General features: G+C 37.0%; 2 protein-coding genes across 2 annotated transcripts; one reads left to right on the top strand and one right to left on the bottom strand.

Moving 5' to 3' along the window:
- The first annotated feature begins 4428 nt into the window (after positions 1 to 4428).
- On the top strand, positions 4429 to 5930 carry LOC104092133 (uncharacterized). Its single transcript, XM_009597654.4, has 2 exons — positions 4429 to 4952; positions 5088 to 5930. Exons 1-2 carry the CDS (start codon positions 4484 to 4486, stop codon positions 5603 to 5605), a joined length of 987 nt encoding a protein of 328 aa, XP_009595949.1. The 5' UTR covers positions 4429 to 4483; the 3' UTR covers positions 5606 to 5930.
- Positions 5734 to 10774, bottom strand: LOC104092134 (chlorophyll a-b binding protein 7, chloroplastic). Its single transcript, XM_009597655.4, has 6 exons — positions 10545 to 10774; positions 10310 to 10476; positions 9778 to 9924; positions 9058 to 9190; positions 8398 to 8490; positions 5734 to 6488 (listed from the first exon to the last, which is right to left on the bottom strand). Exons 1-6 carry the CDS (start codon positions 10659 to 10661, stop codon positions 6186 to 6188), a joined length of 960 nt encoding a protein of 319 aa, XP_009595950.1. The 5' UTR covers positions 10662 to 10774; the 3' UTR covers positions 5734 to 6185.
- Positions 10775 to 16455: the final 5681 nt, after the last annotated feature.

The following is a 16455-nucleotide window of genomic DNA, read 5'->3' as shown; positions in this document are numbered from 1 at the left end:
TAAATGCCCGTCAGTTGCCGGTCGGCCACTCCCAGATGTGAACAGTCGCTGAGAAACTATAAATACCCCCTTTATTAGTTCATTCAAACTTTACTTTCAAACCTTCTGACCTCGTACCTTAGAAATTTCAACACTTCCAAGCATTGATTTTTTGGTTACTCTGAAATCCTTTTATAAGAACTTTTGCTGTGTCTTATCCCAAACCATGAAGCATACTCTTTTAACTCCCTTTTTTCCCTTCTTTTTTCAAAGAAATGGCGAAGAAACTCCCTCTTCCTCGCGGCCGCCTACCGAGGAAACTGTCTCGCGCACTGCTATCGAGGAACCGTCACCGGAGCCTCCTCTGAAAATGTTTATTCCCGGGGGGTACCCGGTCAATGCCGATTTCAAGGTTGAAAAGCCTTCTTCCGTACCAGGCCGATGTGAGGCGGTCTCGAGGTACATCTGCTCGATCATCGAGGATGTTCTCGTTGAAGTCAAAAAGGATTGCAACTGGGCTGACAAACATGTGGTGGTTCCTGAACCTGACGAAGCCATCACCACCCACGTTGAGGGATTTTTAAGTTTTTACACGTATCCCTTCACGTTGGATCCCTTGAACCCGGTCATCATCGATTTCTACAAGAGATATGAGGTAACCCTCGGTTAGATTCACCCTTCTTTCTGGAGGATCGTAATCCTCCTCCGTTTCTTTGTGAGCAAGATTGAGGGGTGCCCTTTCACGATTGACCACCTTATGCGTTTATACAGTCCCCGACTCTACCGGGAGGACTGATCAAGCTTACCCGTCGGGCTAGTAAAGTTGCGTTCTCGAGTATCGATGAAGATAGGGATCGAGGATGGCTAGGCCGTTTCATCCGAGTGAGGACCTCTGACTTGATCCCGGCCGAGCACATGTCGTTCCCTAAGAAGTGGAACATGAAACGTAAGTATATAATTTTGTTTTCAAGGTTTTATTTATCGTTTTTTTCCTTCCTTCTTATCGATGTTCTATGACGGTGCAGCTGTTGCCCGGATCCCAAACGCGGTTCCCCAACTCAAGGAGTGGGTCTAGGGCATTGTATCGCAAAGGCCTTATTCCGAGCGCTCGTGGCACGAGCTTTCAAAGGGCCGATGGGAGGCCCGTTCGCATGGTGAAATCTCTTTCATAAGTGATATTTGGTTTCCTTTTTGCATGATTTCTTACTTGTTTTATTTAAATTATGCCTCTTTGCATAATTTAAATTTCTTTTTAAATTATGTTTGTCTTCATTATGGCTTAGTAATAATATTTATTTTATGCGATTTTATTATCTTTATTGTTGAATACTTTAGTACAATGCCATGACTCATCTCATATTTATGTCATTTTATTGAAAACCACCTTATATAGTTCTGGCTTACTAGGATTAAAGAAATATTTGGAGCACAAATTTTACGTTTTGTGCTATGAAGACTTTATGAAAAAACAATCGAAAAAACGAGAAAAACTGAGATTAAAAACCCCGACTTTTATTGGTTTGATTTGGTAATTAGATTTAATAACCCAATACAATTGGTTTGGTTTGGTAATTAGAAAATTTGAACCAACCCGACCCATGTACACTCCTACATACAACAACTTATTTTTTTTGTGGTGAGGAGTTTGGGGGAGGGAACTGGTTTGACATTAAGAGCTTGTTTGGAAAGCCACCTAGGAATTGGATTTGGGTGTATTTGGATGTAATTACACAATTTGGCATATTTGTCTCGCTAAGTAATTACTTGGTCAGCATGTAATTGAGTATAATTGGAGAGGTGTAATTACACTCTCCAATTCTCAAGGGGAGGTGAGAATTGGTAGTAATTATACCATGTAATTACAAGGTTACTTTTTAATTTCTTTCTTTTTTGTTTCTATTTTAATTTATTTCCTTTATAACTTTTTATTTCCATTATTTTAATTTTTTAATTTTATTTTACTTTTTAATTTCCTTTTAAATTTTAAAATATATTTTTCTTTGTACATTATTTATCTTTTATTTCTCTACCTTACTTCTTGTGATTTCATGTAATTGCTCGTATATTTTAATTTTTATTTATTTTATTTTATTTATTTAGTGCAACTTCATTGTTATTCTAGTGTTTTGAAATTATACCTCCTAATATTAAAAATAATGAGTCATTAACAAACTTGACATTTAATGAGCAATGTCATAAATTAGAATTTCATTATTGAATGAGGTTATAAACTTATTATGTTTCCTACTCTTAAGTTGTGTTGGAACTTATTTTTATTATGTTGAAATTTGAAATATGTTAAACAATTTTTTTTTTTTTTGGATTTTGAAATTATGTTATATTTATGGTTCTAATTTACTTGTTTTAGTAGTATTTGTTTTTCATCTCGTAGTAGTATTGGCTTGTTATTTCATATTGCATGTTGTTCGATCTTTTTAGTTAGAATTGATAAGTTAGCTTTGTCAAACATTTGAATAATGTTATAACATTATATTATTTTATCAAACATGCATTCCAGATGTTCTTACAAAACGTATGTTTTTAGTTTTTATAATTAATTCTATTAAATATTATTAATTTGAAAAATATATATCAATTATTTTTACAATATTAGTTTTAAATATATGATTACTAATTAATGTATATTCAAGTTCGTTATATTCAAGTTTATAATTAATTAATGCATCTTAAATACCAAATCTAATATCATTTATAAGCATATATTTATGATATTAACTTTTAAGTTTTGATAATTACTTCATTTAAAATTTAATCTAATTGAGTAATTACACTGTGCAACCAAACAGTACGCTTGTAATTACACTGTAATTACGTTATGACAAACAAACATGTCAGCGTAATTACTATATTGTGTAATTACTAGGTTGTGTAATTACCACCTAGTAATTACATCAATTCCAATTATAGGGTGGCTTTCCAAACATATCCTAAAGAGAGAGTGATCGACCGTTTTGGCCCTTGGGCATTCACATATTTGGGAACCATATGGCACTAATACGTAACCAAAGTGGGAATGAGAGATGACAATCAACAATGGAAGAAAGAGGGATAAAGTGCGAATAATACAACTTTGAAAAGATTAATATTGAAATTCCTGATCCTACAGTAACATTATGCAGATATATTGGAAGTACATACGACATAATTAAATGCCATATATTATCTTCAAATCAAGTAACTAAAAGGGAAAATAAAGAAAAAGATATATGCTGTTAGTTTGTAATTGGTGTGTATATATGTATGAGAAAGTAGCAATATTTCCGGAATGGAATTAGCAGCAATAATTGGGTATCATAGGGAACACAAAGTCCAACCAATTACAGTAAATTATTAATCATGCAGAAATTAATAGATTCGACAACAGAGAAAGGTTCTGCTCAAATTCTACCATATACGGTAGTAGTGTTTAGCTTTTGTGCAAATTGGAATGGGGGTAAAGATCTTGATCTTTAATCCACAATCTACACGAAGCCCCCTTAGTGAACGTGGCCAACTCTTTTAAGCAATACCCCCAAAGAAAATTAAGAAGGCAGCTTTGTTAACATTTTCCACACCTTTACTTTATACCAGAATAAGTATCTTCCCAGAAAGTGATTTTGATTCGTGCCATGGCTCTTGTTGTCTACTGGTGTAGTAAGAAAGACAGAAAAAGGGAAAAAAGGACAGGCTTGATTGAAAAATATTGCTCCTGTTGTTGCAGAGAATAAAAGGGACTAGGTAGAGGGGCCTCATTTTCCCTCAAAATTCAAACTTGTCCACTACCAAAGAAATCCTTAAAAGCTAATCTTTGACTTTATCGACCAAATGTAATTGCTTCATTTTGGTTTCACCTGATAAATCAATCCTTATGCCTCAATTCCAAATTAGTTGTATCAACTTATGATTCATCTATATCTATTCATTCAAATGATTCGTCGTAATTAGATTATTTTTAATTTGTCAATCAACCTACTGTATCCACGACTAATTTAACTTGATACGCCAAGAGAAATTATCGTAAAAATAGCACGGGCTCGCCAGTTTTCGGACTGGTAATTGAAAAATAGTCAGCGTTTGCAAAGTCATTAAAAATAGCCATTATTTTGCTGCAACACGAAAAGTTCCTACATAATATACTAGAGATTGGAGCACCTCTGTATGAACTTCCAGCATATTATGTTGGACCAGTATATTATGCTGGAACTCCAGTATATTATACTGGAAGTTCACATGGAAAAAATTCAAACTTCAGTATATTATGCTGGAATATTTTCCGGATTTTGAACAGTGTTTTCGTTCAGACTTATCTTTACATGAAGAATGGGTAAATTTCGATTACTTTTTGAAACTGTGACTATTTTTTAATTACCACTTGTAAATCTGGCTATTTTGAATTTCGTACAAAATTCTCTGCCAGCATCCGACCAAGCATAAATATATGAGCTAGCTCACACTCAACTCATTAAGGTTCTTCAGAATTTCGCTTTTGGAACCAAACAAAAACATGATGAAGAACACCAACATAAAGCCCCTAAGGAGATCAGGGACATCTCTAGTAGCAATGAAAAGATTCAATAATACCTCTTCGTTCTCGTTGACACAAGCTCCACTCTCAGCTGCCTCTGCTCATTCCTCGGCTGCAAAGACCAAGGGTGGTAACCAGCCATCTCCCACTCCAACCTACATAGAGTTCCCAACATCGCCCCAGCCACCTGATGATCACGACGGGGTTCATGCTCATCACAATGGAACCATTGTTCATCATACTCACTCAAAGCACCCACTTGCTGAGATTACTCTCTCGGAACTATTTACTTGCTCCGGTTGCAAGGAGTTTGGCGCTGGCCGTAGGTATGCATGCCAAGATTGTGATTTTCAGCTTCATCACTTTTGTGCCTTATCTCCACCCTCTCTTAAGGCTCATCCTTTCCATGGCCAACACCAACTCGTCTTCCATGCTAAACCTAAACAAGGTACACATGTTTCCTGAACAAAATGGTACATTTTTTGTTAAGATATATGCTTCTACAAACTTAAATGCCTCTATATTCTTTGGTATACTTTTCTCATCCCCAGAATTCCATATCTTCTTTTCCTAAACAAATCAGTTAAAGCTGGAATAACGTGGCCAAGGTGTGATGTCTGCGGCAAATCCACCAAAGGATTCACATTCAGATGCAGAATCAACTCCTGCAATTTCCAAATGCATCCCTGTTGTGCCATGCTTTCCACCGAGGTTAAACTTCCCATTCACCCACACCCACTTAAAGTCGTACCACCAGGAAATGCTTTATCAGGTGGGGCTGGAGGTGGTAATGTTCAATCAGGAATGGTGTGCGGTGCGTGCAAGAAGAAAAGATCATCAGGTCGAGTGTATAGCTGCACAGTTTGTGACTACCATCTTCATGCATTGTGTGCTAAATCCATGATCAACGGCCTCCAAGAATATGGAATCAAGCCTCCTGAAAAGCCCAATGTGCTTGGGACTGCTGCTCGTCTTGCTTCTCAGGTTGTTATTGAATTTATTGGAGGTCTTATTGAAGGATTAGGAGAAGGGGTCGGAGAAGCTCTGGTTCAGAACATCGGGAGAGGAAGGAGAAGCACTAGCAGAAGAAGGATTGCATGAAGGATCGCGTAGGGAGCCCCCTTATCTCCCAACTAATATTTCCAAACCCCTTTCTCCCTTTTCCCTTTCCCATTTTCTTTCAGACTCTCAAGAAAGTGGGAAAAATGCAAATTAAAAATTCCTTAATATTCTTCTTAAAGGACTTGAAAAAATAATTCATTAAATTGTTTAGTAAGTTAGCTTATTGTAACTTTCAAGTGATACATAATGAGCAAATTTCTACATATTACAAAAAGGATGCGTGCCACATAACATGTAAAAGAAGTATATTTTCTTCCCTATCATTTACATCGCATCATAAATACAAGCTATATGGTTAATTCCAGCACTTGAGTTTTTTCTACATTCCCATTACAAACAAGATCATATAAGGTTAATTGCGCTGGATATGGACAACCTCGAATACTCTTCTGGGTGCAAAATGTTTTCCCCTTTTCAACATACGATGTCATTTTTAGAAGAGAGTTTAGATAAACTAGGGAGCTCATGTATAACAGCGTCACAATACAAATAAGACAACAATTATAGCTGGAGGGTATAGGATTAACCCCCACTGTCACAACTTGGGTAAGTGAACTTTCTACAGAGAATTTAGAAGAGAGAGCAAGTTATTATGAAATGGATCTGAAATATGCTCCAGAAGATTTTGCACAGGGCCTTTACCTGTAAGAGCCGCTTGGACATAAAAGCCTAACCAGGCAACCATAGCAAGGCGGCCATTTTTTATTTCTTTCACCTTTAGCTCTTCAAAAGCCATTGGATCTTCAGAGAGATTCAGTGGATCAAAAAGAACACCTCCAGGATAATTGATATCACCAGGCAGGTAAATCCCTAGGGGTTCCAAAGCCTCAATCCCACAATACCTTGCGTATTCTGGTCCAACCTATGCGCGCAAAAGTATGACAAGAACAGCCAATTACAAGGCAAGAAGAAAGTCAAGTCACATTCCTCATTAATAATGTGAAAAAAAGCCACTTCCCAAGTCCAGTTCCTACAGATCTGTGGTTTCTTTTGAGTAGAAATTGCCAACTATCGACTATAAAAATTTATTATCCTTTAAAGTCTTCCCTACGCATGGGATTATCTCCATGGAAATTGTTTCAACGTGTTCATCAGCTATGGCAAACAGGCAAGTATCCAATATGTCATCAGACACTAGGAGTCTAGGATTTTAAGGGAAATAAGTAGCAAATTGTTCCTTGATTGCAAAAACAGAGAAATATTCAATTGGAACTTAAGATCAACATTTCTCCTTTATCTCAACGCACCATCAAAAGTTCTCAACAGAATATTCACTCTCTCAACCAGCTGCAATGGTCGAGACCGGCACAATTAAATTATCATGACAAATATGGCAGAAGAAAGCAGCGATTCATTAATCATTTTAACCAATCAAGTATCAGCTATATGAATGAAATTTGAACACAAATCTATGTTGTACTTCACTTTCTAGAAAGAGCTTGACCTATGGGGTTGCTATCTTAATCTTGAAAAATAGTAACATGAGCCAAAGCCCAAAAGCTCATATTACTTTCGGCTCATAGATTCACTGTACTCTCAATCATCTCCTTGACAGCAAAATCCCTACCTTTTAACACATTGAGTGCATTGCAAAACAGACTGCACCTTTGACAAGAAGAATTAAGATAACCAGAAAACCGTTTTTGCACACAAACTTTCATACACAAAGCTTAGTCTAGCAATGTGAAGCAGGATCTTCGAGGTAATCTGAAACACTAGAGATCCAAACCAATATTAACCAAGGGCCAAAAGAAGGATAAAAGGAGCCAAGGGATTACAGCAAAATTAAAATAAATGAACCTAGACAACCAGAAAATAGATACTACATCCGTTCCAGTTTATGAGAACCTATTTCCTTTTTGGTCCGTTCCAAAAAGAATGACTCTTTTCTAAATTCGGAAACAATTTAGCTTAAATTTTCAATTCTACCCTTAATGAGAAGCTTTTATAATCACACAAATACTCTGGACCCCTTTTTGACTTGTTTAGGATCACAAATTTCAAAAGTCTTCATTTTTTCTTAAACTCCGTGCCCAGTCAAACAAGTTCACATAAATTGGAACAAAGGGAGTATGAAAAGAAAATAAGACTCCATTGATACCCCTTTCCAGATAAAAGTCTATAAACTTCAACTATCAGAGATATGGAAAGGTTCAACCACCAGAAACCACCAATTATTGCATTGAGGTCGATCTCTATCATTCTTCCTCAGCTATTGTTAAATCACATCTTGTGTCGTATATGCCTTGGTAGACAAAATTGCGCAAAGTTTCATGTGGATAAAGACTTTGGATGGAGTTGTGCACACAATTAATTACTCTTACTCTTTGTGTCCCAATTCCAAGTGCCTTTCTTTTACTAGAGAAGGCACTTGAGGTCAGAAGTAACGTTTTTACTGTATATAATTTGAAGTAGACCTTAAAAAAGTTGATTTAAAGTTAACCCTTAGAATAGTTTAACTGATTTAGTTTAAAAGCAAATCCCATATTACATTTTAAATAAATAAGGTGTTGAAAAGGCATTGTAGGGAGTCGACCTTGAGAAGAGGAAACATTTTTTGAACAATCGAAACAAAAATTAGGAAAATTACCTTAGACTGGAGTATTATGCGTGTTAAACAATTTTTATGAATCAACGGAATTATCTAAACCGAACTTCTATTCCTGGCAGGGAGTTGCGGTGCAGTAAATTGAGAACGGCACTAAGGTAAAAGCATTAGGTATCAAGATTGTTACTAGAAAGATACACACAGAGCAAGTGTTTATACTCACCATCAAAAGGGCTTGGCAAATGGCTATGACAATGACTCCTTGACTTCCAGCTAAATGGAGTCCAGGGATCCCTAGGTAGTCAAGTGTATCTCCCTGGAAAAAGATAGGGAGCAATAAATAAGAGAAAAGGCACATGCCATAAGTTCTGGATACTGAATTCATCAGGTCATTAGGGGTTCAACAATCCAATGGATATTTGATAAGAATGGTGAGCGATCATTATCATAAAAAGAATAAGTAACTATAAGCCCCCAGCAGAAGAAAGATGGTTTATCCTTTCAGCAGTCAAAATAAAAAGAGCATGATAAGTAGCGCAAGTGGACCCAAACTTGTAAAGAGAACTTTGGCTTGGACCATTTGAGTACATCAAAACTAAAAGAAACATTAGAAGTTCTGGGAAAAAAGACAAGTAAAGAGTCTAACAACTATTTCATTGCTAAACATTGTGTTATATATTTATAAATGCTAGAACTATACTTTGCATCACATTTACGCAAATTGTCAGCGAACGGTAGGAGAAAGGGTGATCGTCTGATCCTTAATTTAGCAGGGCAAATATCAATCATGAGAGAATCTGGAACTCTTAATATAAATAGCTAATGGCAGCATCAGCTGTTAACAAGGAAGTAGAGCAACAGCAGATGCACAAAAAATACCAACCTTAAGCTTTGAATAGCCCACACGCCACCAAACAGGTTCGACAAACTGAAAGAGTCCTGTCAGGTTTAACAGTTCTGGAATCAAAGCACCAAGAGCAGCCAGCATAGCCCACCGGGCGTGCAGTATTTCGTAACTGTGAAGCAACCATGACAACTGAAATAAGTTCCAAGAGAAATTTAACAGAGCTTCTCCATGGTTTCTGAACAAGAATAGTTTGTGTGAATGAGTGTTTATTGATATTTCGAGAACACCAAAAGGTTATACATTGAGAACTCTGCTAAACAACCACGCTGGAAGATTTTCAATCTCTCATCCCAAACAAGTATGGCAGTAGAGCAACGTTCATGCCTATGCAAGTATGCATGGCCCTAAACCCTCATCAGGTACAAATTTTGCAACTCTTTTGCCCCTTCCCCTCAAATAACAATATCTAACATGTTTTGGCTACAATTTTTTCTCAAGAAACATGTCTACTTTGTTTCCGACTAAAAGAGGGTAGGGAATTTTACAAATCACCTAATCGCTAACTATCATGGTTATTTCTTAATAGCTTATTGAAAGTAGTGGCAATGTGCATTATTTAATGGGAAGCTAAGCGTAAAAGGTCAAAAATCAATTTATGAAATATGCTGCTGCTCTTGTTGATGAATATCATCAGTATCTACTCGGAACAAAAGTAATTCCTAACCAACTAATAGAAGCAAAAGGATAATTTTATACTTAAAGTACTTCTGGAGGGCCACGGGATCCTTGCTCAACCCCCAGATGTCAAATGCATAGTCCCCCGGTAGCTCCCCGGTAAGATAAGTAGGGTAGTCATAAGAAATTGGACCAAGCCAGCGGGGGCGATCTTCTCCATACCAGATACTGCAAAGTAGAGATAATAGATTTACAGGTTAGTGAATTCCTTGCAGTTGTAAAAACAAAGTGGAAATGTATCTACTATAGGCAGACAAAAAATTCTAAGCACGGAGATTTATACAGCTTAATCTAACAAAAGTTTGGCTATCATAGTCCTGAAATGTACACGGCTGAATGCAGTAAATGTACTAGTATTACATTTAAGAAAGTCTGCATCTTCCTTTTCATGGTTTCTCCACCATATTGTACATTTGTACTACGCTTTTAATACAGTTGATAATTCACTTCCAGCAGGAAATAACTCTTGGCAAAATAAATACATACAGTAAAATGGAAGAGAGCAGAAAACAAAGGGGCATGGCTTACCACGACATAGGGATAGGATGATTACCTATCGTTTCTCGCCATTTGTGCGAGTGCCTGGAACTTTGCGGAATTCTCTACGGCTACCTTCTTTTTCTCTTCCAAGCGTTTACGGAGTGTTTCGCCGAAGGTACTGTTGGCAATAGCTTTGACGGCGGTGAATGGAATCGCTGAGAATACCAAAACGCCGGCGAGCTTCAATTCAATAAAACGGGTTAGTTATTTGCAACCAGAAGAAGCAAAAAACAACAAAACACACAGACCTCTTGCCATGAAGCTTTGTGGCGCGAAAAGGGATTGAGTATACTTCGACTGGGAGAAAACTTTGGGAGGGTTATGAAAGTGGAGGATGAAGGATGGGGAAGCTGGAGCAGAGTCATGGCTTCTACCCTTTGCTCTTCATCCCTTCAGATTCATTACGTTTACTTTTGTGTGCGTGCGCCCAATGAGATCCTGACGTGGTTCCTTCCGACCCTCAAAAACCCAAAAGTAGACTGTTTTTTGCAAATAAGTAGTAATTATTGTTCAATATGACAAGATTAACGCCGACTAGCGGGAATATTCCTTTCACAACGAAAGGAAGAAATTGATAGTTGTATTATGTAATTATATTGCATAATCACACTTAATATGATGTCATGCATAATATTATTAAGGTCATTTTCCTTCTATAAATAGCAAATATTTTGTTCATTTGTAAAACATGTATCATTTGAATCTTCTTTTTCTTTTATATTATTTCACTTATATTTTTAGAGTAAAATAAAGTTTGAGTTGATTGTGTCCAAAGACTAGGCAAAAATCAAATTTTGCCGAACCTCGTTAATTTCTGGTATTCTTTTTATTATTGTTTCACTTACTATTTATTAGCTACCTTAAGATATAATAGTTGTGATTTAATCTGTAACGACCCGGGCGGTCATTTCGAGTATTACAACCTCGTCTTCCCATTTACTGCTCAAGTTATGTTTTTCAGTTATTTTATAATTTACCGGGTTAATTGGTTCGGGTCCGGTGAGGTTTTGGAATGACTTGAAACATTTAGTTCTAAGCTTTAAAACTTAAGTTGAAAAGGTTTTGTGGTGCCGAGATAGATTAATTAGTACAAAGGTCTCGCCGCGGCTCGGACTTTTGGGGTTGAAAATGCACTAAAGAGTAAAGGAATTTTTTTGCCGGAAAAAAGTCATTTCTGCGGCCCACTATGCGTTCGCATAATCACTCTGCGGACCGCATAATGGCCGCAGAGTGAATCAGGAGTGGGGCAAGTGTGGAGGAAAGTTTGCGGCGCATTATGCAACCGTATATCAGTTCTGCGGTGCATTATGCGACCGCAAAATATGTGCGCGGACCGCATAACGACCGCAGACTGAGGCAGCCTTGCCCAGTTCCGGAGGCCACATTTCGCGGCCATTTCGCGAGCCGCAGAAGTGTTATGCGACCGCACAGTGTGTTTCGGGGCTTCATTTTTCTGGTTTTATAAACCCGACCCCATTCTTATAAAACACTATTTGAGTCATTTTGAAGGGTTTCATCTTACATTTTAGAGAGAGATGATAGCATTTTAGAGAGAGAAAGTGAAAACTTAGACATTTATCCATCAATTCATGTTCAAGGTTTGAAGATTTCACAAGGATCTTGCTAGAGCTTCAAAGAGGTAAGAATTTCTTTTTTCAATTCTTCAATTTCGGATTTGGGGTAAATGATGGGTGATTAAGAGTATGATTCTTGGGTGTGATAGTATTATTTATACATATACATACCAATAAGGTTTGTGGAAAGATTGTTGAGTTCAAATGGGTAAAAATTGAGTTGAAAATGGTAGAAATCTTCAAAGACTTTAACTTAAGATTTGAGGGTCGAGTTGATGTCAGAATTTGGTGAAATTTATATGGTTGAACTCGCGGTTGGATAGGCGTTCATATTTTATAACTTTTGTCGGGTTCCGAGACGTGGGCCCCACGACCGATTTTTAATTTATTTTTGATTTTTTATTGAAAAATTAGTATTTTCTTATGGAATTAATTCCAATAATTTGTATTGGCTGAATAAAATTAATTGTGGCTAGATACGAGGCTTTCGGAGACTAATTCACGAGGCAAGGGCATAGCAGAGTGAGAAATTACACGGTTTGAGGTAAGTAACACTTCTAAACTTAGTTCTGAGGGTATGAATCCTTGAATTACATATTATATGAATTGTTTGGAGATGACGCACACGCTAGGTGACGGGCGTGTGAGAATGCATCATAGGAATTGTGACTTAATTAATTCCGTGGAGTTGCATGCTTAAATAAATGTCATTATCCGCACATCCTCCACGTGTTAGAAAAATTGAACTGAGAATCATGTTAAATAACATGATTTGGCTACGCGCCGATATATTTTGGGACTCACATGGGTCGTATTGTTGTTGAACTATTTGTTTAAATTTACAATGTTGTACTTAGTCACATCTATCACTTGCATATCATATCTGAGTCTCTCTTGTCATTTATTGATACTTCATATCATCATGCCATGTTGACTTTTCATGTCATTGAGAGCCCGAGAGACTGGAGATTCTGAATGATAGTTATATTTATTTATTTATGCCTGAATCTGGCTATTATAGCGCTTGGGCTGATGGAGCCCATCCGGAGTCTGCACCCCCGCAGTGAGCGTAGTTGATATATATATATATATATATATATATATATATATATATATATCGAAGCAGTTATATTGAGGGATGGATCTTCCCTGGGCATATATCTTGCCCGAAGTATTTATATTGAGGGATGAATTTTCCTTGGACATGAATCTTGTCCGAATAATTGATATTCGAGGATGGATCCTCCCATGGGCTGGATTGGCCTTATATAGTACTGAGAGACTGACTGTTAGTTGATGGATATACATATATATATTTGGGATAGATCTTCCCTGGGCTGGATTGGCCATATACAATACTGAGTGATTGAGTATTTTTAGATCGGGAGTACATAGAGTTTTCACTAAGGTGCATCACATACAGTATGTACATTGACATGTAGATACATAAATATCATATTCCTCACATTATTCAGAATTGATCTATTTTATTTGTACTGAGAGTAACTGTTGAACATGAAAGCATGCCTACATTTCTGTATTGTTATTTTTATACTAGACTATACTTGTTGAGGCTGTCACTACTTTCAGCCCAAAGGTTAGTCTTGTTACTTATTGAGTTGGTTGTACGCATACTACACTTTGCACCTCGTGTGCAGATCCAGGTGCTCCCGAATACGGCGGTTGCTAGATTTTAGAATTTATTCTATGGAGATTATCAAGGTAGTTGTTTAGCGTCCGCATACTTTGACTCCCTTCCTTTTTTTGTTGTTATTGTACTGTTTTATATTTGCAGACAGTGATTTTATCAGTCAGATCTTGTACTCATTTAGTTGCTCATGTATTTAGTGACACCGGATTTTGGGAGTGTTTATATATGTATTTGTGAGATTTCTTCCGCTGAATCTAACTATTATGTTTTTAAACTTAAAAGATATGGTGGTTTATTGAGATTGTCGGCTTGCCTAGTATTGAGATAGGCGCCATCACGACAGATGAGATTTTGGGACGTGATATAATCACTCTCTATATATTCGGCTAACGCAATAATTGATATCAGAGCCAAGGTTCTATCTTAGTATGCTTTGTGGTTGCAGTATATTCTGAACTTCGATATCAGAAAAGAATTACTTTTGTGTTATGTACTGTCAGCAAATAAATAATATCTGTAGCAAAAATAGGAGATAATAAAAATAAAGAGTCTACATTGGGTGTCAGTAATACGTCGTTGGCATTTTCGCTTATGACAAGAATTATGTCAAATGCGAAATTTGCAGTTGAAATTTTTGACGGGTCAGGACATTTCGGGATGTGGCAAACTGAGGTTCTTGATGTCATTTTTCAACAAGGGCTAGATATTGCCATAGAAGAAAAGAAACCAGACAATATCGGAGAAGGAGATTGGAAGATTATCACCCGCATTACTTGTGGTACCATTCGATCTTATCTCGTAAGAGAACAGAAGTATCCATACACAAAAGAAACTTCTGCAAGTAAATTGTGGAATGCATTGGACGATAAATTCTTGAAGAAAAACAGTTAAAATAAACTTTACATGAAAAATAAAGACTGTTACGCTTCACATATGTTCCTGGTACTACAATGAATGATCATATCACCAGCTTTAATAAGTTGGCGACAGATTTGCAGAATATGGATGTGATTTTAGTGATGGAGATATGGCCTTAATGTTATTAAGTTCACTTCCCAATGAGTACGAGTACCTCGAAACTACTCTACTTCATGGGAATGATGAAGTGTCTCTCAAAGAAGTTTGTTCTACCTTGTAATGAACAAAGAAAGGGAGAAAAACAAAATAGTAGAGAAGGAGAAGCACTGGTCGTGAGAGGTCGTTTTTAGAATCATATGAGAACGAAGAAAGGAAGATCCAAGTCAAGATCCAGACCCAGCAAAGATGAATGCGCCTTTTGCCGAGAAAAGGGGTACTGGAAGAAAGACTATCCAAAGTTGAAAAACAAGGCCAAACCTAACAAAGGGAAGGCTCTCATGGATTCAAATGTAGCTGATTGCGACAACTCTAATTTCTCACTAGTTACAACTGAGCCATTCAAACCATCTGACATATGGCTGATGGATTCATCTTGAAGCTATCATATGTGTCCCAACGGGGACTGGTTCGTTGATTTTCAAAAAGGAGAATGTGGAGTTATGCACACCACAAACAACAATCCTCTTACCGCATATGGTATTGGTTCAATCCAATTAAGGAACCATGATGGATTTATCAGAACATTAACAGATGTTCGATACATACCAGAATTGACGAAAAATCTCATTTCTATAGAAGCCCTAGAGTTAAGCGGATTCAAAGTTGTGGCAGAAAATGGGGTAATGAGAATATGCTTATGTGCACTAGTGGTAATGAAGGGAATTCAGAGAAATAATAACATGTACCACTATCACGGTAGTACAGTTATTGGGACAACAATAGTGACATCCAGTGATGACAAGGAGTCAGAAGCAACCAAGCTATGGAGCATGCGCTTGGGACATGCTCGAGGAAAATCCTTGAAAAATTTATCAGATCAAGGATTGTTAAAAGGAGTAAAGACATACAATTTGGAGTCTTGTGAGTATTGTGTCAAGGGGAAACAGACAAGGGTTAAATTTGGAACAGCTATCCACATTAGGTGGGAAACACTATTTTGTAACCTTTATTGATGACTTTTCCCGGAGAGTATAGGTGTATACTATGAAAACCAAAGATGAGTTACTGGGAATTTTTCTCAAATAGAAGGCAATGATAGAGACTCAAACATGCAGAAAGATAAAGTGTCTCTGCACAGATAACGATGGAGAATACAAAAATGATATTTTACAATAAGATTTGTGAAGATGATGACATTTTGAGATATTTCACCGTCAGAAATACACCAATACAAAATGGAGTGGCAGAACGTATGAACCAGACTTTGCTTGAGAAGGTTCGGTGTATGTTGTCCAATGCTGGCTTGGGAAAAGAATTTTGGGCTTAGGCAATAACATATGAATGCCACCTCATTAATTATCTACCATCTGCTGCTATTGGAGGCAAGATACCATTTGAAAAATGGTATGAAAAACCTGCTGAAGATTATAATTTTTTGCATGTATTTGGTTCAATTGCATACTATCATGTGAAAGAGTCAAAATTGGATCCGAGAGTAAAGAAAGCTGTATTTATGGGGATTACATTGGAGTCAAAGGATACCACTTATGGTGTCTAGATACAAGAAAAATTATATTCAGCAGAGATGTTACCTTTCATGAATCTGCCATAACAGATAAGGTGACAGTTGAAGATGCCAAAACTGATGGTGCTTCAAAGCAGGTGGAGTTTGAGGGAAAATTAATTTTCCCAACACAGGGAGAAAACGAGAAAACAACAAAAGATTTTCCTATGGAAGTAGAGCCAGTAAAGAGGGAGATTCCAACTCAAGAACCTCAACAACAACTTGAATCAATATCAATCAGCAACCCAAAAAGAACAATAAAGAAATATGTTCGTCTCATAGAGACGGTGGCTTGTGCAGCCTCAATTATAGCTCATGGTGTTCCTACCACTTATAAAGACGCAGTCCAAAGT

The sequence above is a fragment of the Nicotiana tomentosiformis genome, chromosome 4 (assembly GCF_000390325.3).
Source record: "Nicotiana tomentosiformis chromosome 4, ASM39032v3, whole genome shotgun sequence".
Lineage (NCBI taxonomy): Eukaryota > Viridiplantae > Streptophyta > Magnoliopsida > Solanales > Solanaceae > Nicotiana > Nicotiana tomentosiformis.
The sequence above is the reverse complement of the archived record's forward strand: the minus strand, read 5'-3'. Positions and strand labels throughout refer to the sequence as shown.

Excerpts from the sequence above, each read along its gene's own strand:
- LOC104092134 (XM_009597655.4), bottom strand. The coding sequence starts at position 10,661 with ATGACTCTGCTCCAGCTTCCCCATCCTTCATCCTCCACTTTCATAACC. Across the intron at positions 9,925-10,309 it reads CAAATGGCGAGAAACGATAG|TATCTGGTATGGAGAAGATC; the intron begins GTAATCATCCTA and ends TCTACTTTGCAG. Across the intron at positions 6,489-8,397 it reads TTTGCCAAGCCCTTTTGATG|GTTGGACCAGAATACGCAAG; the intron begins GTGAGTATAAAC and ends TTGCGCGCATAG.
- LOC104092133 (XM_009597654.4), top strand. The coding sequence starts at position 4,484 with ATGATGAAGAACACCAACATAAAGCCCCTAAGGAGATCAGGGACATCT. Across the intron at positions 4,953-5,087 it reads CCATGCTAAACCTAAACAAG|TTAAAGCTGGAATAACGTGG; the intron begins GTACACATGTTT and ends TAAACAAATCAG.